The sequence below is a fragment of the Tasmannia lanceolata genome, unplaced genomic scaffold, assembly GCF_043159265.1.
Source record: "Tasmannia lanceolata isolate RefF3 unplaced genomic scaffold, GAP_Taslan_0.1 ptg000012l, whole genome shotgun sequence".
Classification (NCBI taxonomy): domain Eukaryota; kingdom Viridiplantae; phylum Streptophyta; class Magnoliopsida; order Canellales; family Winteraceae; genus Tasmannia; species Tasmannia lanceolata.
In genome coordinates this window covers 49,782,861-49,805,356 of record NW_027518689.1, presented here as the reverse complement: position 1 = coordinate 49,805,356, position 22,496 = coordinate 49,782,861, and the positions used below count along the sequence as shown (strand labels likewise).

Below are 22,496 nucleotides of genomic sequence, written 5' to 3'. Positions count from 1 at the left end.
GGCCTATCTCGGTCACTGGGGTAGTAGACCACTAAACCCTAAGCAGGTGGAATTGGTGCGATGATAGGATCAAGTGTTGAACGGATCACCTAACTGAATAACCTGCGGACAAGGAATTGATAGGGTTGTTCCGTCTGTCAGGACCCTTTCTATATATGTCCTTAAACATGAGGGATCATTTTTGTCTGTGGGCAAGTCGTATGACTTCGATCTAGCTAACCATAGTCCAAATAGGATTGCCAGAAGCTCATCGAATAAACCCATGCGATCAATAGTGTTGCCCAACATGGAATCCTCCATCTCTCTATGGATAATACACCCACAACCACCACTATGATCAACATAGTTTATGGTTATCAACCAAAACATAAGGGTACTTACAAGTACCCTGAACGATCCGCAAAATGTTCACTGACTACATTCACGAACTCCTTTGCATTTTCGAGCATCTCATATTGCATCCAAAATGGATCTCTTGTATGATCACTTGATCGATACACTTACAACACTCCCATTCTTTAGAAGCATCTTTCAGATGAAGGTTCAATGGGCTTGTCCTTCAGTAATGTAGAGTCCAGATCCATGCAGTCTAAAAGTGTATGGATCAATTCTATCCCTTGCTAAAGGTTCTGACCCAGTCAAGTACTTAACACAACTAGGCATCTAGAAAAGACATTGAGTTGTCTTGGATTTAATGCTATAGATATAGACTTGTAATTCCAAACATGCTCATTCCAAATGACACCTATTTAATCTATAAATGGAGTTTAATTAATTCAATCCACAATTTAAATCAATCCAACTATAACAAAATAGTCAGACTGTACAGACTTACGGAAAAGCATGAGTGTACTTCTAATGGATATCAGCTTATCACTGTGGCCCTTCTGTTGAGCCGAGCCACAGTATACAATTAGCTCTCACTACAGATAGCACAATACCATATTTCTGATGAGACACCAGGCATATCATCATGACCCTTCCATTGGGCTGAGTCACAACAGACAAAGGTTCCCACAAATAATACTCGTTCAAACTAGCTTTAGGAAAATAAGTCGGATTGCCTAGAATCATAGAAACACATAAGAGTGATCCCGATGAAATACCAGGCGTGTTATCGTGACCCTTCCATTGGGCCGATCAATGACACACAGTCGATTTTCAATTCAGGCATCACAACGCCATGATTCCAGCGAGACACTGGGCATATCATCGTGACCCTTCCGTTGGGCCGAGCCACGACACACAATTGGTTCTTACTTCACAAAAGTCATCATGTTTGAATTAGACAGAATACCAGGCGTGTCATCAAGACCCTTCCGTTGGGTCGATCCGCAACACACAATCGGATTCTTATCCATGACTCATGAGACCAACTAAACCACACATTTACAAATTGCTCAACACTGTTGAGCAGAATCAACACCCAAAACCGAGCCACTTAGGACTAGCCTCCTCACACCGTTCATTTGCATAGAACACCGCCCCTTCGTTGGGCTGACTGATGTCCTGAAGAAACAGACACAATCCTTAAAGTGGTTTGATTAGTTTTGGAATGAGTCACTATGTGCGACACGGTTTTTCGATCCAAACACTAACACTTAACATATCTAATTTTTCAAAAAAGGGATCAAGAGCTTCTAAGTTTGTTCAAAAGTGATTCACACAAAGGATATACAATTCATATTCATCACAAAACAACAAACAATTCAAGTTTGAAAACATATCCACTAATAAACACGTATCCCATCAATTAACAGATAACAAAAGGTGCATACAGTTATTTAGAAAATTTTACCATAAACATCAGTTTGTAAACATCAACTATCAATATCCCTAACCTTTAACAATAAATTCCCAAACTAACAAGTCATTTCAACTTGAAAATTCAAATTAAAATTCAAAAATAAGGAAACTTTATGTTAAAGTAGGGTCCATAAAGATATTTTGGTTCAAAACTGTAAACTAAGAGACCAAAACAGTATCAAAATACACCCAATTAGTATACAACTAAGTTCACATCGATTAAATATAAGCTTCCAAATCCAGATAGGGCAAAAGTCACATGAAAGAAGCCCTTGTTGTATACTTTTTCACTATAACAGTAAGATCCGAGCCTCAAATCGCCCTGAAGCCCCCACCAATGGATTTGAAATACCGAACAACCATAGGAACCGGTCCTACCTTGCAAAAAAACTACCTAAAATTGGGCCTAAAATTATAAAAATAGGGGTGGGGCCGGTTCAGACCAGCACTTTAAAATTATTTGTCTTTAATTCCGGTTAAGCCCCAAAATCTGGCTAAACTCCCGACGGTCGCTGGCGGAGATCTCGAACTCTGATCGACCCGCCGTCGATGGCGTTGGGTTCGTGGTGTCGGCGTCTATCCATCCATGCCACCATCCGATCGCCGGAGACGAAGCCAGATCGCCGATGGTGGCCGTATTTACCAGAGTTGCCGGAAAAGTCCAATTTTGACCGGATTTAATAGCGTTTCTTCGTTTCTTTACCATTTTCTTGCCCTGACCTTAGATCTGATACCACATGTTAAGGCTCAAACACTTTAGGAGCATTAGTTTGGATCATGGCCATCCAACTTTGCAGAAATCTTACTTTTATCACTTTAGTTTTGAATAAAATTTGATAAAACCACTTACGAGAGGCCATTGAATCCGATCAGATGATTGTCAGTGCTTGTGTAGAATGTCCAAATCAACTTCCATTGGTTCTCCTCACTTTACAAACAAAATCGGTGATGGGGAGTGAAGTTTCACTCGTCATGGATTGCGAACGGAACCAAAACTTGAGGTGTATTCTCGTGCGCGATCATGGGACCCAGGAAAGCCTTGTTTATAGAGTTTGGGAGGGGGATGAGAGACTCCACATCATGTCTCTCTCCATACGGATCTCTTCCCTTACTTTCGTTCGTATTTCCCTCTTTAGGATAGACGTTAGATAGTTTGGTTGTTATCAACAACCATATGACTTCAATATCAAAGCGCCCACATGATCCGCACGGTCCATCTTTGCCAAGGCCACCAAAGACAAGGATTTATAATTGAAATGATTAAGGGCTGATGGAGTCTCCTTCTTTGAATAGACTGCAAAAACCTATGCGAGTTTCCTTCTCTGTATTTCTTTTCCTTCTGCTCTAAAAATGGAAATTCCTTGATGTTTCCATCTTCTTCCTAAAATTCGCCACCAAGGATTCAAGAAAGTGCTGAAATCTATGCAGGAGGAAATTTATAAAATAATTGAAACCTTTCTTTTTTGGCTATATTTAAAACACTATAAATCATATCTAAAAATAAAAAGAGCAACTGAAAATTACATCTCTAAAATAGCTGTAAAGAAATTTATTTATAATTGTATTTAATAGTTAAATGATACATTGCATTTTTTTAACCCAGAATTCATTTAGGAACTAGGAATGCACCTTAGATTTTACTAAAATGAAATAAAGATATAGGAAGAAGACATAAAACCTTGCCTCTAACCCATATATATAAGAGAAATATAACAATAAACTCCTTGCCCCTCAAAAAATAAAAATAAAACTAAACATTATTTCTTAAAAATAAATATAAGGAATACATTACACTTAGGGTAATGAGAGCTTTTTGGGAACTGTCGTAACCTTTTGACAGCTCTTAAATACTAAAAGACAAGATTTGTTAGTGCAGATAACAAACATGGTTGTGCTGATATCATTTCACAAACTGGTTTGTGAATAAAGGGGAATGTTATCAACCCAATCATATTTTGATATTTTCAGATAGCATCTTGTCTTTTATAGTTTTTAAAGAGCTGTCAAAAGGCTATTACATTTCCCAAAAAGCTCTCGGGAGCCAATTAAAGAAGAAAAGACAGATGGGTCAGTGCAGATATCAATATATGGTTGTGCTGAAATCATTTCCCTACATTTGTAAGGTTATAAATAATATTGGGGCTACCCAGTTGTCCAAATTATAAGTGGGATTTATATAGAAAAGATGATGGGATTACAGACATACAGAGAGCCGTAAACTGACATGATTTTGTCTCCCATCACACACACTGACGTGTCAGCTAACGGTCCCATTCTCCTCCGCTCGCGGCGCCTGGACTGCGTCTCTCCTCACACTGCCACGTGGCATGCACTCATGCACTAAGTGCAGTACAGGTGGCAAACAAATTCCCTGCCAAAAGGCCCAGAAAGATAAAGGGCGATGATAAATTCGCACCTCCTACAGGATGATTCGCTCCCCTTTTACACCAAAAAAGCGTCGACTCTAAGCAATTCACACCAACCAGGGGAGCGAATCATCCTACAGGGGGTGCGAATTTATACAAAATAAAAAATAGAGCTTCTGCTCTACCCATCCTCATCAATTTAAAACTTCATCCCAAACATCATCACTATCATCCTCTTATCTTCAATCCTGAAAAACCCTGAAAAAACGTGCTGCTTTGTACATACCCATTCTACAGAACGTTTAACAGTGCACTGAATTTCATGGTTTTCTTTCAGTCCCCATGAGCCCCAAGACTCTCTTTCTTTTCTTCTAAGATTTTGACTGTTGTTAGCATTTGAACGCTTCCTCTATAGTAAATATTTCTGAGCTTATTTGACACAAGTTTTTTTAAAGCTCCCTACAGGTAGTCCTTTGCATTTGAATGATTTATCTCAGCCTATGATTTCTGGGTTTTCTTTTTTCCATCTTGATACCAAGTTTTCAATCTTTGTAGCTATAGATTTAAGTGATTTCTGGGTTTCGTTTGCTTCATCTTAAACCCTATTTTCTGTTCTTGAGAAGTTTTAAGATGAGTCAAGAACCTCTTTGGATACCCAAAGATCATTTGCATATAATCTTTTTTCTTATACACTTACATGTAAGTTTTTTATATTTCATTTCCAAACTATATATATATATATATATATATATATATATATATAACTTAATTAATGGCTTCCAAAGTTACCTTAATGGGTCTGAATTTCCTCTTTCCATTTCAAAAAAAAAGTTACCTTAATGGGAATAATGCCTGATTTGAGAATAAGGTTACCGTAAAATATCTTATTTAGGACCGAATTTAGATTGTGTTGATATGTTATAGAGGTTTCCTTTCTTGCTTTGAAAAGTTTATTTAAATTTTTAGAAAGTTATGAAAACGTTATCTAAGACCATAAAACCCTAGTATTTTTTCTTGATTATGTACAAATATATAATTTTTTGAATGCTTTATTTTGTTAGTTTATATTGACCATGAAACCCTAGCCGGCAGAAAATTTCAAGGTTTTTACAGTCCCCTGAGATGTTGAAATCATGGTTTTTCTTCTTTGATTTTTTTTTTTTTAAATGATGGTTAGAGTTTCAATGTTTCATCTTGTCCTATATTTTCTGGTTTTTGCTTGCTTAATCTTACAATCTAATAGATTATGACAACCGATTTTCAGTCCAAAACCTATTATTGCACCCAAAATTTTGGGTCCAATAATAGGTTTTGGACTCACAATTGGTTGTTAGGGCCTAAGTTTATCTCTTCAAAACTCATAGTTCATTAAATTTAAATTTTGTTTTACGGTTAGCTGGCTCTGGAGCATACTTTTTCTTTATCTTAGTAAACCCTAAATCCATAAATACCATATTTGCTCTTTGGGGTTTGAAGATGGCTCATATGCATTGTGTTAATTTCAGTTTCAATAAGTTTCCTTAACAAAGCAGTTGTTCTTTTTTATTTCTGTATTGGTTGTTTGGAACCCTAAATTGGGTCTGTAATGTTTTAGGTTTTCTAAGATATTTAATTCTGAGGTTCTTATTTCCTCTAAATATTAAGTTTCTAGGCTTTTTAGATGCAATTTATTAAAGTTTTTGATGGGTGTTGCCTTTTAAAGAGTCATAGTTTTAGACACTGGGGCTCTAATTCACCAGGCACAAGTTATTCTTTTGGCTTTTCCTGAAAAGTTTGTAGAAATTTATGGTTTCTTGTAAAGGCCTAATCGCTCCTAATGATATCCTATTTAAACTATCAGAAGGGATTTTAATGGTTGACATTTTTAAGAAGACCATATGAATCAATATCAATTATTTTGAGCTGATTTTGTGATATTTGTTGTGTTTAACAGAAACTTGATTCCCCTCCAACGTGCTTTTTTACTTTGAAAGTCTGTCACATGCGATGGGGCTTCACGAAGGGTCTTTGCTTGTCTGCCCTAGAAACCAGCATTGCTCAAAATGGGCTCAGATCTACATGAAGTATTGCCTTTGCAGTGTGAAGGATGGAATATCTCTAACCCTGGGTTTGGTTAGCGTTATCAGTTGGGGTGTGGCTGAGGTTCCTCAAATAATTACAAACTATAAGACAAAGTCCGCGGAGGGTCTTTCCATTGCGTTTCTGATGACATGGATAGTCGGGTACTGTTTCTATTCGTCATTAGTACTCTAAATTTCGCTATTATAAATTGATTTGGTTATGATTGATTGAGTTGTTTCTTGGAAGAATGCTTCTGTTTTTATCTCATCGAGTCACTGTCAGTTATTTTGCCATTTTTCTCAGTGAAAACCAATAGAGTATCAGACAAGTGAAATCGTTATTTAGATGAATACGGTCAAATGGTCAACATGAAGTCCATCATGCAATGAAACCCTTGACAATGTCGCAATTTATGTTCAAATTTAAGATGTTTTGGGGTTCCCCGTATTTGAATTATCTAATATTTTGTGTTCACTTCTTTCCAGAGATATTTTCAACCTTTTTGGCTGTATGCTGGAACCAGCCACTGTAAGTTATCTTTTTATTCCTTTCTAGAGTTGTTTTTACACCAAAATATTCTACAAGCCTACTTCCACTGTTGTACACTTGTACTTGCGAATCATAAATTCACATGATTATGGTGGGTGGGCTTTCTGTATCCAAAAAATGAATGTTCCCTTCATGCAATTCTATACGATGTTCAATGAATTTAAAAACAAAGGAAGGGAAAATAAGTTGTACTATATTGTAGATTGATTGTTCTTCATTTTCAATTGGATTTCAAGAGTTTGGATTCTGGAAATCTATAAATCCCTAGCTGCTTAGATTGTGAAGCCACAATACACTCATTTGAACACGCTAAATTATTTACTTTAAGACTTACTAATTATTTGTCCTTGTTTTTTGCAGCTACCAACACAATATTACATGGCGATAGTAAGAATGTCAATGAAAGTCTTTTTTTTAAATTTTTTTTAGGCAAATGATATCCACATTCCTATGTGTTGATAATGGAACTCCTCACTTTGTTGCACACTTTTCCGGTTGGCTGATGGTATCTTTTTTGTGCATTTTAACAGCCATAAAAGCTAATTGGAAAAGTATAAATAAAGAGAGAAGTTCCATTATAAAAAATGGGAGTGTGGATGTCATTTTCCTTTTTTATTTGCATTGCATTTGATATTACTAATGGTTTCTCATAAAAACATCACATACTTTTGTTAATGTTCTTGCTAACTTGCAGTTGTACACAGCAACAACAGTGATTCTGGCCTCACAAACTATCTATTATGGTCATATCTATCATCGATTGAAAGCCAACAAAAAATGTCAATTACATAAGGTCAGATTTTATAAGCTTGCTTGTTTCTTGACTAATATGCACGTATTTATGATATAATTTCCAGTTGTTTGTAGAGAATTACTAGCAGGACACCAGGCAGAGTCCATCCCAGCCTGGCATCCTCACTACGGCTTCCTCGAATCATTTTTTCTTGTATATAATCCAATTCTAGCATCTTCCAAGAATGTTTCTACAAGAAATTAGAAACCACATTTAGCCAAAAATGATTTTGAACTTTTGTTTTCCTTTATACACATCCATTTGTTTATTTCCATAGCATCCAAACAGTGTTGACAATTTTGTAGGTTGGCCCTTCACATAAAACTAACTAGCTTGCTTTTGACTGACAGCATGAATGATCTAATCAATCTTATTAGGTAATATGGTTTATTTTTTGTAGAAATAAAACCATGCACATAATCTTCCCTTCCTGTGAGTTATTATTCATCATGGGTCTTACTTGTAGATTGATTAAAAATTCAATGTGTCTTCAACAATAAAATGAGTGTACCTATGATTTAGACAACACTTTGAATTTATTGCTGACACGCGTGTCCTGCCGTGTCTGACACGACATGTGTCGACACTCCTTTGGACACTTTTAACACTTTTAAATGTATTGCTAGGAGTGTTAGAGTTAATGTGGGAGTGTGGACACATATTTGTGTAATAATTGATAATTTTATGTGCATTTAAGTGTCACCTTTTCTAGATTTTTAGATGTTGCCTTGTAAAGCAACTCATATCAGTGTCGAAACTCTGACACACGAATCCGTATCGACAAGTTATGATTATATATACTTTCTATTTTAGCCGTGTCCCCGTTTCTAAATTTTGGGGGTTTGCCATGTCTGACACTCCGTGTCATTGTCGACTTGCGACACTTGTCCTTGTCCACAAATCATAGGATTGTACTTATGGAACTTTAGGATCATATTTTGGGAGAATGGATGCACATGACTCCAAAGTTCAGGTTTTGCTATGTCTGATAAATCTTTCATATGCTAGGTGCTATAAGGTTCATATCTGACAGGCAAGGTAGTTTGTCGTACCAGTAAGATTGATTTATATAGTAGGGTTCATTTCACATGCTTTTTCTCGGTGGTGACCATTGTGGCAGTGTTGACCATTGTTATTGGCAGTGTGGAGGACAAGGTTTCCAATTGTGTTGAAAGAAACTGAAGAACATGACACCAACTTGCTTGGAAGAAATTAAAACAAAGTCTAAAAATAGATGAAAGAGAGAACTACAGGGAGTCCTAAAAAATCTATCTCCAGCCTCCAGGAAGATTTGGGAATGCTTTGGGGATGAGAGGTCGGCGCTGCTTTGCTTCGCTCTGTTGGACCTACTCAAAGGAGTAGTTCCGACGTCACTTCGTTTTGCTTCATGAATACAATAGTTTGGAATATTAGGGGGCTAGGAATGGATAAAAAACGTAAAGTGGTAAAGGGCCTGATCAGGAGGTACCCAGACGTTATTGCTATTCAATAATCCAAATTACAAATAGTAACTGAGGATCTAATTAATCAGAGTTATGGGGGAATTCCCATAGGATGTGGACCCATCTTCCTTCTATTGGATCTGCAGGTGGAATTATTTTGATTTGAAAGGACTCATCAATCTATGCTGGTGCTATTATAATGGGTGTTTGTTCGGTATTGATCGATGCTACTAATGCAGAATTGCATGCTCTCCTAAGTCCTAGCTGGCATCCTCTAGGTAGATGAGGAAGATCTTGATTGACTTATTCTTGGAGGGGATTCCCTCAAAGTGGTCCGTTTTTTCCCCTAGAGATGTGCATACGCTTTAGAAGAGATCCTGGACAGGCTGACGGGGCATTTGGTTTGATTCCGCCTTGTTTGGAGAGCGGCAAATAGTTGGGTTGATTGTCCTGATAGACCAGTAGTAGGTAGACCAACCTTGGAGATGTTTGATTTTTTACCTCCTTGATCTATTTGTATTGTTGTTTTGTGTTTTCCATTTTCTCTTCTTTCTTCTCTTTGTGTATTGTTTACTGACCACCACGGTCGTTTTAATAAAATCGTTGTCATTAAAAAGAAAGTGGTGTTGCTGAGCGAAAACATTATCATATCAAGGCAAGTTTATCTATGATGTTTCACTTTGGAGAACCACGATGCTTCTGGACAGAGGCATTTCACACTGCAATCCATGTGATTACTGCAACCCATGTGATTAATTAGCTCACATCCATGACTTTTACGCAATTAGACCCTGACCCTGATTATGCTCTCACTGGACTACATCTGAATTATTCGTTACTGCATTCATGGATTGCATTTGGTATGCTCACATAATGGCATCACAATGCAAAAAGTTATATCCAAAGGTGTGTGACATGTATATTTGCAGTGTATGTGTGACATGTATATTTGCAGTGTATAGTGACAAAAATTTTGGTTACCATTGCTATTCCCTCTCGTCCAAGAAGATAATAATCATACACTGATTATCCTTGAATGAAGGGCACATCTATTATCCACCACCCATTGGGGGTGAGCTTAAGGGGGAGACAAATACTGCCATCACCACTTCATCTCATGATATTGCACAAGATCCATCCAGTCACATACTAGGTATCTTGCAGCCTTGTAACAGATACTTTGTTTGTCAAATTCGACATAAGAAGTCCCTTTCCATCAAGGCAACAAGTCTCACGGAACCCTCTTCATTTGTAGAACCATAAGGCATGACAGATAGGTAGAAGCCATGAAAAATGAAATCAATGCATTATACAGGAATGACACATGGGAGATTTGTAACTAGGCCTCCAGAAAAGAATACAATTGACTTTAAGTTGATTTACAAGCTCCAGCAAAAGTAAGATGGCACGGGACACCATTGACAGGTAAAAGGCATATGAAGGGATCTTTGGTCTCCTCGTTAAAGTATCAATGTTGCCTGAGAAATCATTTTGGGTTGCCTTATCTCAAATGGATGTAAATAAAGTGTTCTTACATGTTCATAAAAAGGAAGAAGTGAATATGGAATTATGGCTATGTAATGTAACAGCTGGCATGAGATCATTTGTGTGCAAGCTAAAGAGGGCCATACATGGATTCAATGAAGATTGCAGAGTTTGTTTGCCAGATTTCATGAAGCTATCAGAACACAAGTATCACATAAGTCGAACAACTCATTATTTGTGACACTCGATTAGGTGAGGTTCTCATTTTGGTTTATGTTGATGGCATAGTTATCACTAGGGCATGATGTTGATCAAATATAGATTTAGGTCTTAAGTGTGACTTTGGTATGGAGGATCATGGTAAATTGCATTAGTTCTTAGGTGTTGAGATTAAATGCACCAAGGAATAAAAAAAAAGGGAGTCACTATGATTCAAATAAAATAAGTATCGGATCTACTCTAAAAGTTCAATGTGATGTGTTACAACTTACAAGTCAGTTCATACTCGTACCATTTGTATAAAAGTTGGCTAGGAAGAAGAATAAATGATAAAAAGATTCTCTCATGTATCGTAGTATGGTTGCTTTATTACAATTACTTACCTTTACCAGGCTTGACATTACATATGCATTAAATCAAGTCTGACAACATTTACATGATCTCCGAGGGGAACATTTACCATGGATTATGAGATACATAAATGAAACAATCAAGCATGGTTGTATAAAAGACATTGAGACCAAGGTTTCAGAGTACTGTGCTGATTGGGAAGGTGATCTTGATACCAAAAGATCAATTAGAGGATAATATATCATGGTTCATGAGAGTGTAACAGTTGCCAGGATTTTTTCTCAAAAAACAAAAAAAAAAAAAAGTTGCCAGGATTAATGTATAAGATCATGGCGGTTGTCACTGCAGTGCTTACATGAATATGACATGTATTACATGAGCTACATCTCATCTCAGGTTCTCACACTCTTCTATGATTATGAGACTGCCATTAAGATGTCTCTGAATCCAATTTTACATGGTAAGATAAAAAATGCGGAAATGGATGTTCACTTCATTCATGAGAAAGTAGAGATGTGGGAGATTATTCCAGTAGACATATCTAGTGCAGATCAGGTTATAGTGATTTTCAGCAAGAGCTTGATTGTAGAACATCACACACTTCTGATTAACAACCAGAATGTGTTTCATGGAAATATTTAGCATGAGAGACTGTTAGAGCATACAAGTACATGTGAAGGTATTTTAATTATTTATGATGTATTTTATGTCACTGTTTACACGTATTTCAAAAGTAACAAAAATATCACAGTAAATAATTACCTAATTAAAATATAGGACTTTTTTTTTTTTTTTGAATAACTAAAATATAGGACTTGTTAAAAGAATATTTAAACCTCATACAGACAGTTGGACTGTATATTTATGTCTCTTGTCTATGGAATATTTAGACCCCATATAGACAGACTCTATATTTATTTCTCCTTTCTATTTATATACAGTTGGCAGTGCATTCAGTAAGTTCTTCTTAATGATTAAGTTGTTGATTATTGAAATTTGATTGGAAAATTATTTTTGGATACTTAGTGCTCTAGATTACTCATGTAAGAAAAAGAAAATTAAAATATGTAAATGCATAGTAAAGACTGTGAGCAAAGTTGAAGAGCATGGGCTTGACTCAGGAATAGGTGTCCTTATTTTCAAGTTACAAAACACTCAAGCAAACAGGTTATATGATAAGAAGGTGCTGTAGTCATTTTGCTACAGAGAACAGTATTTAAATCTCTTATTTTCTGTTTCTATGCTGACATGTCCATATGTATTTTGACGGCTTGACTCGTGAATGTAGGGACCCGAGCTTCACCAAGCAGATACAGTCATTAAAAGCAAGCAAACTGGTTATGTCCCTGATGATAAAGAGCAAAAATTCACGGCCAAGTTTTCTCAAATACATGGATCTAGTGTAGAGGAAGGAATTTACTGTTCAACTTCACCAATCCCTGTTTCTTCGACAATACTACTTCCTCGTTATGGTTCCTTTGGAAAGGAGTCATACTACACGTAAGGCACAATTATTCTCTGTAAATAACAAAAAATCTTGATTCCCCAAATGATAAAAGCTTCACTTTGTAGGAAAGATTGAGGTAGTCCAGCTAGTCAAAATATTAAGAATACTCCAGCATCTCCTAACAAAATGCAGAATTTTAATTAAGAAACGTCTGTTGATTTGATGAATTTTTAAAATGTGTTTATTGGTGTGGAACTTAGCTGAGTCAACTCGGTATGAGTTGAGTACTAACATCGATTTGATAAAAGAATCAATGGAAACAGTGCTCGACTCTGTAGAATTTATACTAGATCAGCAATTTTTCATTGGTTAATCTGAATCAAACTAGGACTTGTAAGATCATTTCCATGTCAAGTCTTGAGTTTTTTAACACTGTTTCACACTAAGTCTAGCAATCAAGATTTAGTTCATCAGTGACAACCTGTATCGCTATCGCTACTGGAGCCGAATGTGGTGCCTCTTTGGATACTTCTTCTTTTCTTTGTTTTTTTTTTATGACATAGGGTATGCCCACCCCATTTTAGGGCAGGACTAATCCTTATGGATGCGCGCAATCACCCGTAAACCATGCGCATCCAGTTTCCTACAAGGGGATTCGAACTCCCGTCACTGGGGAGCATACCCATGACTGTAAGCCAAAGAGCCACACCCATCCGGGTTACTTTTTTTAAAAAAAAATTATCTCTTTATTTTCTGTACAAATGGTTCTAAAGTCGAATATGATTGTTTGCAAACAATAATCATAATAGTTTTAGAAATGAAATAGTTTATGCCTTCCAAAGAGGACTTAACGTCCCATTTGCAAATAAGATTAAATTAAATAATGTTATTTGCAAATAAGGACAAATTTTGATGGCATCCAAAGAGGCCCTTGACAAGCATTCTATTCATGTTCTTTCAATCTTAGCTTTCTCCAGATGGATATGGATTTCTATAATCTTGACTTTTTGCCAACTTGAACTGATCAGATCCGCAAGATCTCTATCAAGGAGCCATACACCTACAATGGGATCATATTTTACACACAAGCTTGGTTCTCCCAGAACGCCTCCTCACCCTATCCCTATTCATGTTCATAATTCTGTGGAGGAGCCTTTGCTCGGTCAGCTTAGCTCTGTGCAATCTGCACCACCTCTGAATACTAAAAGCATGCTTTGCGTGGTGAGCTTGAAAATGATGACATGGATTGAAACTATGTCACAAATATCTACTATATTTTCAAAATATCATGTTTATATTGTGACATTTTGATAAAACGACAAAATCCCGAAATAATCCCGAGATTTTAAAAATATAGCAATATATTCATTTTTTATAATAAAATATCGTCATAATATCACAATATTATCCCGATATTCTTATTTTATATTTTTATTAAATTTTATATATTTATATATTTTTAAATAATTTTATTTTATCATTTTTCCCTATATAAACCCAAAAAAATAACGAAATTAATATATCCCGGGATTTTCCCTTTCAGAGAAATTCCCGAGAATGATATTTGTGACATAGGATTGGAAGTTGTTCCTTATGTTTCAAAAGATGGAATTTAACTATTGTCCATTTGGTTTCCAGGTCTCTGTGGTGACATTCTTGCTCAGTAGCTTTAATCTCCACCGTTCTGCTAATAGCAGGTTTTATTCAGTTTTGATAAAAGAGCCACAAGGAATCGTCATTCGAGTAGGTCGGAAGCTTTTACAGGTACCACAAGCATCTTAATTTCTTCTAGTGAGTAAATAAAAGTTGGTATTTGTAGTCTAGATAAAATTTCCGGGGAAGTTTAGAGGTATGGTCAGAAATGTTTTTCCTGCATTCAAACATGGCCTAAAGTTGTAAAACCTTAGAAGTTATATAAAGTTGGCGACTAATATTGGCACGACGTGTTTTGAATATGGGCCTAACTGACCTTGTCTTGTATTATTTAACCAGCTGTCAAAAGCTATTATTACAATTCCCAAAAAGCTCTCTGCGACCAATTAATCTGTAGTGGAATTCAAACTACATTACTGGCCTTCCTGGTTTCTTGATGTTAATGCAAACTTGAAGAGTACTTTCTGCTTCTTGAGATGAATATCTTGGGAATTGGTTTTTTGAGCTGTGTATTCACTATTCAGAAAACTAAGTATGAAGTTTATAACGGTAAATTAACTTGATCCTGTTTTGATTGCTCCCTTTTCAGAGAAATGACCGCTCATCATTGACGGAAGAATACACAAGCAGTGGGATTGGAACCTTCCTTGGTTGGGCAATGGCAGCTATTTACATGGGTGGACGCCTTCCTCAAATTTTCTTAAATGTGAGATTTAACTATTGCATGTGGAATTACGTGATAACAACAAAACGAAACAGTTGGTCATGTCTGTGGCGTTGGAATTTGAGTTATTTTAACAGAAATTCTAAATTTCTGCTAATGAGTTGTCTCTCTGTTATTTTAATGGTTTGTGATAATGTCCATTTCTGAAAGTTTGGGTACTCAGATATTGACCATTCTGATTATACTTTCAATTGCCAATGTGGTTCACTAGATTCTTTTGCCGCGCTTCTAATTATTCTGGCAGTATTTTTCACTACATTAGTATGCCTGAATCTGACTTATTACTGGTTTCTAATCTTCGTGCAGATTAGAAGGGGCAATGTTGAGGTAATCCTTTTCGATTTTTTCCATTTATGAATTTTTTTACACGTACACCAACCTAAGTTGTCAATTTTGTTTCGGTGACCATTTCGTTTTGGTCACCGGGATGGTACGTTTCAGTCATCTTGGTAATTTCGTTCCGTTATGACGATGATTTTTTTTTTTAAATAGTTAAAAATCCCAAAAATTCAGAAATTGTTAGAAAAATATAAGAAACAACTAAATGAACCAAGTATGTAAAAGATCCAACATTTACTTAAAGGAAAATCACTGTGGGTCAGGTGAAATGCCTGTGTTGACTGTTGACCAGTGCCTCACAAGATGAAAAAAATTTAGAGACCAAATTATGAGATTTTTTTTACCGGACTTCTTGGATTTAATAATGTTTGGACATGATAGAATTTATGAATTTTTAAAATTGGAAAATACCCCACCATTTGGAAGTTATGATTTTGAACCGACCCCTTTTTTCGAATTTTGTACTAGAACTGGAGAGTTGACTTTTTATCCTCGTAGATTTGGGTCTTGAAACTATTTTTAATAGATCCAAATGGGGGTATTCCGTTACTTACATGTAAATCTGAATTCCGGGCATTCCGGTCTGGATTTTGGTGAATTTCGTCCGAAATTCCCGAATCGGAAGAAATCCAGAACGAAGCGAAATTCTCGTCGTTTCGTTCCAGTTTTCGAACAAAACTGGTAAAAATGGCCGAAACGAAATTGACAACTTAGACACAAACTGATATTGTATCTCCTCTGATATTTTTTATATTTTTATACTTTTAGCAAATAATAGTTTTCTAAATAACGGCCATATGATTAGTCTGCTGTGAACAATCTCACTCCCAATTTTAGTCTGATTCAAACTTCTATATGGGTCCAATCTAATTATGGTTTTTCAAATCATTAGAGGGTGCATCTCAAGCAACTATTGGATCCAAGGTTCAAGTTGTTGGTTCACCATTCAGTCGGGACCTCCCCATATCCACGTCAGAGTATCCTAGTAAAGATGGAAATTTTAAAAACATATACTTGACTGAGGTTTAGAATATAATTTTAATTTCAAAAGAAAACACTGAATCCTCATACTGTCACCTGACCGGATGAAAATAACCAACTGGGGAGGCTAGTGTTAAGTCCTCCATTTACTTTCAAGGGTGCTTTTTGTAACATCAAGATTTTCAACTTTGTATGGATTTTGCAACTTTGTGGGCCTCAAAACTCCTTGCCAAAATTACTGGGAGGAAAACCCTTTAGAATCTGTATGTCAGGAAACAATGTTACTTGCCATTCGAATTTCTATAGTACTGTTGGCAAAGCCTGCTGAGAACAGAAATTTAGAATGTGCAATGGCCCTCTGATATTTTTTTTCCTGAATATTAGGCTTCTAGAAGTTTCTAGAAGTTATAGGCGTGTGTGGCCCGACTATGTTACTGTGTTTTTACTACATGCCCATTCTCTATTTTATTGTATGCAGGGGCTTAATCCATTAATGTTCATCTTCGCACTGATTGGAAATTCGACATACCTGGCAAGGTAATTATGTTCATTTTCACGGTTACACTTTATACAGTACTATATCTCGAGAAAGATCTAATCCTTTTAGTTTTTGGTATCTTGCCTAAATCCATAGAAAAATAGTCTAGTGTTTATAAATGAATCATATATAATCAGCTCTTTCTTTTCTTGTGTAGTATACTTGTTAGTAGCTTGGAATGGTCTAGGATCAGACCAAATCTACCATGGCTGGCAGATGCAGGAGGATGTATTATTCTGGATTCTTTTGTATCCTTGGCCACTCTTATTTATCTTAATTCAGTTCTAATATGTTAGACACCAACTTGAGTATTTATGAAAAATTATGAAATTTCCATCGTTTTTTAATTGAAATCAATTCCTCCATTACTTGATATTTGATCTTTTGATTTTGTGTCTTTAATTGAAATCAATTCTTCCATCACTTGATATTTAATCATCTTTTGATTTTTTTAACAACTAATATGGAAATTTTAGAGCAACGATTCAAGGTTTTATCTATTATAATTTAATATTTCCTGTCTGACAGAATTTTTGAGTTTTTAAATAAGCGCACTGGAAAGCAATTGGGTAGTTAGATTGCCCTGTTTGAGAAGAAAATGTTTTGTTTACCAAGTTTGGTTCTCAGGTTGAGTTGTTGCACTCATTCTAAATAACCATTCAAAAAAAAATTTGTTTTTAAAAGTAATTAGTGATTTTTTCCAACAAGAAATTATTGACCTTCAACACTAGTTTGCTGTTTTTTTATTCCTGCTTTGAGAAAGTTTAGTTTGCTTTTTGGTACAAATCTTAACTTCTTCCCCAGATAGTTCTTCAGTTTATCTATTTCCATTATCGGAAACTCAAGGTGACTGAAAGCAACCATGACCATTTTGTTGCAGTAGAGAAAATTGCTAACAAATTCTAAAGGTGATAAATCTATCTCTCAGTTGATTTCATGATAGAAACCTTTCTAGCAAGTATATATGCCATTTTTTCAAGGTCGTTGACGATTTTTGTATTCTAGCTTTCTCGTAAGCTCACATTCAAGACTTCGGTTGATTTTTATTCTTGACCTTGCTGTTCAAAGGCAGGTGCAATTCACTTGGCATCAGAAAAATAACAAGAGACAGAACTGCAATCCAATCCTTTACCCCATCCCTAAGACACACAAATATCGTTCTTGGTAATTTCTAAATGGAAAATCTTGGGATATTAATTTTTTTGGGGATTTATATCAGGAAAAAACGGAAAAAATAAAAAAATATAAATTATATAATTTGAGAATAAAAATATCGTGATATTATCGCGATATTATTTTAGAAAATATCCCTATATTTTTTTAAAAATCTTGGGATTTTGTCGTTTTATCAAAATGTCTTGATAAAATCGTGATGTTTTGAAAACGTCAGCGATATTTGTGATATTGCCCCATCCTACTCTCTCTCTCTCGGAAACAAGGACAATTGAACATGTTCATCTTTAGCTGTCACGAACGCATTGAAACTATAGTTGAAACTGTAGTGTCTTCTTTTGAAGTTTTTCACCTGAACTGTTGGCTGGGTCTCGTTCGAGATTGGTGAAGGAGATTCCTAGTCTTTATGAACTTTCCTTCTCAACAAGTCTTGCTAGATTGCTACACGACCAATCTCTAACTCATGGATTCTTCTTCCTCTCCTCTAAGGCTACTTCTTGATTCTTGTTTTTATGTTCCATATCTGCAATCCCATCCTCTTAACTGTGATTTTGAGAGTTTCATCATCATTCAGCCATATTCTATTTGACTCGATGACGTCATTTTTTCCTTTGTGTATGCTTCAGCGTGGGAGAATTCAGCTTCTCATCATCAAGCAACATGCTATCAGACTCCACTCTCATTTTCTCTTCTGTTTGTAACTCATTCCTACATTCTAGTCACCTATGATTTGTGGACATGGACGCGAGTGTCACATGTCGACAGAGACGGAGTGTCGGACACGGAAAACTCCAAAAAGTTATAAATGGGGACACGGCTAAAATAGAAAGTACATATAATCATGATTTGTCGACACGGATTTGTGTGCCGAGTTTCAACACTGATACTAGGTATCTAACATGGCAAACCCTAAAAATTTAGAAATAGTGTCACATGTACACATACATACATATAAAGTTAATGACACTTCTAGCAGTACACTTAAAAGTGTCTAAAGGAGTGTCGTCACTTGTAGACACGGGTGTTGAGTCGGACACAACACGTCACGTGTGTCAACAATAAATTCAAAGTATCGGCCAAATCATAGCTAGTCACTATAATTTGAGGAGTAATGTCTCATTATTAAGAGAAATGCTATCAGAAGCTTTAATATCCAGGTACGGATACTTTTATAGACACGGATACAGTAATATAGATGCAACTTGGCATTCTCTAAAACTAGGACACATATATGGATACAGTCGTCCGACATGAAATAAGACACATCTATAAATAAATTACTATAAACCTGATTAGATTGAACTTAGAGGGATGAGAAAATCTGATAAAATACCATGGAATTAATAATATATTTGAAAAAGAGGATCAGTAAAATTCATATATTCAAAATTATAATTTCAAGACACTAACAAGCAAAACGAGGATCAGTAAAATTCATATATTCAAAATTATAATTGCAAAAGACAAAAGAATTCAAAGAGAGACTTGCATTTGAAATATATTAGTTCTTTTTTTTACCGACAATGTATCTATATAATATGTGGCATGAGTATGAGTATCGTGTCGTGTTGGACATGATAGTACGTTGTGCGTCCTCTACAAGTATCCATGTATCAAATATTGATACTCCCTGTTAAGGTTTGAGTAGCTGAAATGAAATGCAATAAAAGAAACTCATAAAGTAAACAAAAATGACAAAGATAATGAAAGCTCACGATCTTTGATAATCCCCAATCACATATGAGCTTCCCTGCTACATTTCCTGAAAACTTACTACCTCCTACATGTTATGAAATGAATATTTACATCTTTAGCTACCTCGTAAATTACTTCTGCTACATTGCCTGAATACTTACATATACTGCTCACATCAGAATGAATGTTTACAGGCTTAACAAGCTTTTAAATTGCATACATCACAGATCAGATTGGTATCATCTATAGCAAGCTAATATTATACATGGTTATATAATATTATCATATGCAAATGGATTATAAGTTAAATAATCGCTATAATAGCTTTAGAAATGATATAGTTGATGACTTCCAAAGAGGCCTTAATGGCCCATTTACAAATAAGATAAAATCGTCTTATTTTCAAATGAGGACCAATTTTGGTGGCATCCTAAGAGGCCCTAAAAGTTTAATCTGACACCAAGAGAATTGCACTAGTGCTGTTACTGAAAATCACTAGGTGTTGAGTATCACCCTCCCTTCTCTATTGGAGAACTCAAATGGTGAAATCAGTTGCATAAACAACTACAAATTGACTAAGATTCAAGAACTTCTATTGTGTGAAAATATATTGACTGATGATCATGTTTATAGGGTCTTTCTCTTTGCCGTCAATGGTTGACTTCTATCTACCACATATCAAATTGGTTTATGAAGCTGACGATTCTGATGGGTCCATGGCTGCTTAATTTCCGGCGCCGATCCTGTAAGGAGTGCTGATAGAAAGCTGCCAGACTGAAGTGAAGGTAACCATTTCAATGGTTTAGTAAGCAGAGGGTTGGAGACTCTTCTTTACATTTTATCTCATCTTATCACGGATACACGATATAACTCTGTTATAGGTGTTGCACTTTATGGGATGGGATACATCTTGAATTGTCTTTCACTTTTTTTCTTTTTTTTCTTCTTTTTTGTTAGTTTGATCCACAAATAATTTGCATTTTCGCCTATCGAAATTCTCCATTACTCGGTCTTGCTTTGCCTATGATATTGGAAACTTAACCACCCTTGATCTTGAACACATGACACTTATATGGTGATTGGAATGTTTGACCTGATTTGATGGCTCGAATATCAATGGTTGATCTGACTGTATTGCCCAAATATCATACCGATCGTTTGATCCTAGCCATCCTATCATAGGTAGATTAATAACTGATCTGTGCTTTTATGACGCAGAGAGCTATGTGGTCTGCCTCCCATGCCACATGGTACCCGCTTAAAAGGTCAATCCCTTTAGCGCTACTAATCATGCTCTACGCTCTTGCCATGCACAACTTCAAACCCAATACAAGGCCTTCACCCACAGATCCTTTCTTACTAAGCTTTATCTTGCTATGAACAATTTTAGACTTACTCTCGTGATCAGCCTGCATCACGTGTTTATCGAACACAAGCCCTCCACATTCAGTGCAAGTCCATCCTGTGTGAGGCATATTGATTTCTATGTACACATCCGCCAAGTCTTATGACATCAGTTCAAGGCATAGACGTAGGTCATGAACCAATCGGTAGGACCGGAGTCCCGTGAGGCAGCTAAAGTCATCTGGAGGCGAGACCAGGTCCAACTATGCTCTGCTTGATGATGGTAGTGCCGCTTTTTAATTTGCACTTAGTTTAATTGTTTGTTATGCAAGGTAAATATGTTTTGAACAACCAGTATTTAATATAGTTAAAGAAGTTTACACTTATAAGGTTAAACAGATAAAAAATTACAAATTATGTATAATACATATAACAAAGATGTGCTTTTTTCTTGGGTTTCAATCCAAGAATGTATCTGGTAACTATTAGCCCCACACGAGGTTTCTGAATAAGTGATTGTCTGAAGATCCCAATTGGAGCGAAGTCGTTAGTGTTGGGTAGTGTTGATTTTTTTCTTGGGAAAAATACACTTAGACCCCCTGTGGTTTCTGACACATTCAACTTAACCCCTAATGTTTAAAAAGTTCCAAATAGACCTCCTGTGGTTTCAATTTGTGTAAGGTAGACCCCTTCAGTTGTCCACAGGTTGAAGGGTTAGGAAGACCTATGGAGCTGATTTTTTGGGCATACCCTATCTATGTAAGGGCCCATCAAATGAACGCTTTGGATCATCCAAACAATGTGGGCCCACTGTGTTTTTGGTAGTATTTTGGAGGATCCGTTACTAATGGGAAGCTATTAGCCCTATTGATGTTCTCTCACGTGCTATGCTTATTAATTAGTTCTCTGAATTATTAATGGATGATTACGGTTAACATATAAAAACTGTAACAAAAATATATATCTATTACCATGTAGCAAGATGAAAAATCTAGGATTTATCTCTCTCTCTCTCTCTCTCTCACCATGTGCAGGCAGCGCGATGCACAGCGAAAATGAAAAAAATAAGTGATATTAACCTTATGAAGAAAAAGTAAATGATATTTTTTTTCTGATGGATAAAAAAAAAAGTAAATGATATATTTTGAAAGAAAGAAAAAGAGGAGTTGATCTTAAGAGTGTGACCCCAAAAGAAAATGATAATTAAAAAAAAAAATTCTTCCAACCAAATCCAAAGAAAATGAGTTGCCCAGAAAAAACTAAAACATGACAGATTCCAGACTCTCAAAAGTGAACAAAGAATTATCCGACCAAAAGTAGGATCAGAAAATGTGCCAAATTTTCTCTAGTATAACATAGTGTCAAAAACTACTATTTTTTTTTTATCGGACATGGATATCCTCACATATCATTTTTCTTCGAAATGAAGAAATGCCAGAAGGACGGTGAAATGCTGTTGGGACACATAGTCCTCTATGCCCTTGATCCATCAAGCCTCGTTTAAGATTTTTTAGGTTCTAGGGTTGTTAC

At 35.9% G+C, this 22,496-nt stretch overlaps 1 protein-coding gene across 3 annotated transcripts; it reads left to right on the top strand.

The window, feature by feature from the left end:
• Positions 1 to 4,358: 4,358 nt before the first annotated feature.
• Positions 4,359 to 20,646, top strand: LOC143888414 (PQ-loop repeat family protein / transmembrane family protein). Of its 3 annotated transcripts, none has more exons than XM_077392819.1 (14): positions 4,359 to 4,497; positions 6,106 to 6,394; positions 6,719 to 6,761; positions 7,143 to 7,169; positions 7,477 to 7,575; positions 12,361 to 12,572; positions 13,548 to 13,740; positions 14,158 to 14,283; positions 14,762 to 14,878; positions 15,203 to 15,223; positions 16,695 to 16,753; positions 16,912 to 17,002; positions 17,559 to 17,662; positions 20,256 to 20,646. In XM_077392819.1, the coding sequence occupies exons 2-13, from the start codon at positions 6,159 to 6,161 to the stop codon at positions 17,658 to 17,660; spliced, it is 1,326 nt and encodes a 441-aa protein (XP_077248934.1). In that variant the 5' UTR covers positions 4,359 to 4,497; positions 6,106 to 6,158; the 3' UTR covers positions 17,661 to 17,662; positions 20,256 to 20,646. The 3 variants fall into 3 exon arrangements, with proteins under 3 accessions (XP_077248934.1, XP_077248935.1, XP_077248933.1); XM_077392818.1 differs by having other exon boundaries at positions 4,373 to 4,637; XM_077392820.1 differs by lacking the exon at positions 7,143 to 7,169 and having other exon boundaries at positions 4,368 to 4,637.
• The last annotated feature ends 1,850 nt before the right edge of the window (positions 20,647 to 22,496 follow it).

Bases quoted from the DNA above. Each gene is read 5' to 3' on its own strand.
- LOC143888414 (XM_077392819.1), top strand. From the start codon at position 6,159: ATGGGGCTTCACGAAGGGTCTTTGCTTGTCTGCCCTAGAAACCAGCAT. The intron at 7,576-12,360 runs GTCAGATTTTAT...TCGTGAATGTAG, and splicing joins AAAAATGTCAATTACATAAG to GGACCCGAGCTTCACCAAGC. The intron at 14,284-14,761 runs GTACCACAAGCA...CTCCCTTTTCAG, and splicing joins TAGGTCGGAAGCTTTTACAG to AGAAATGACCGCTCATCATT.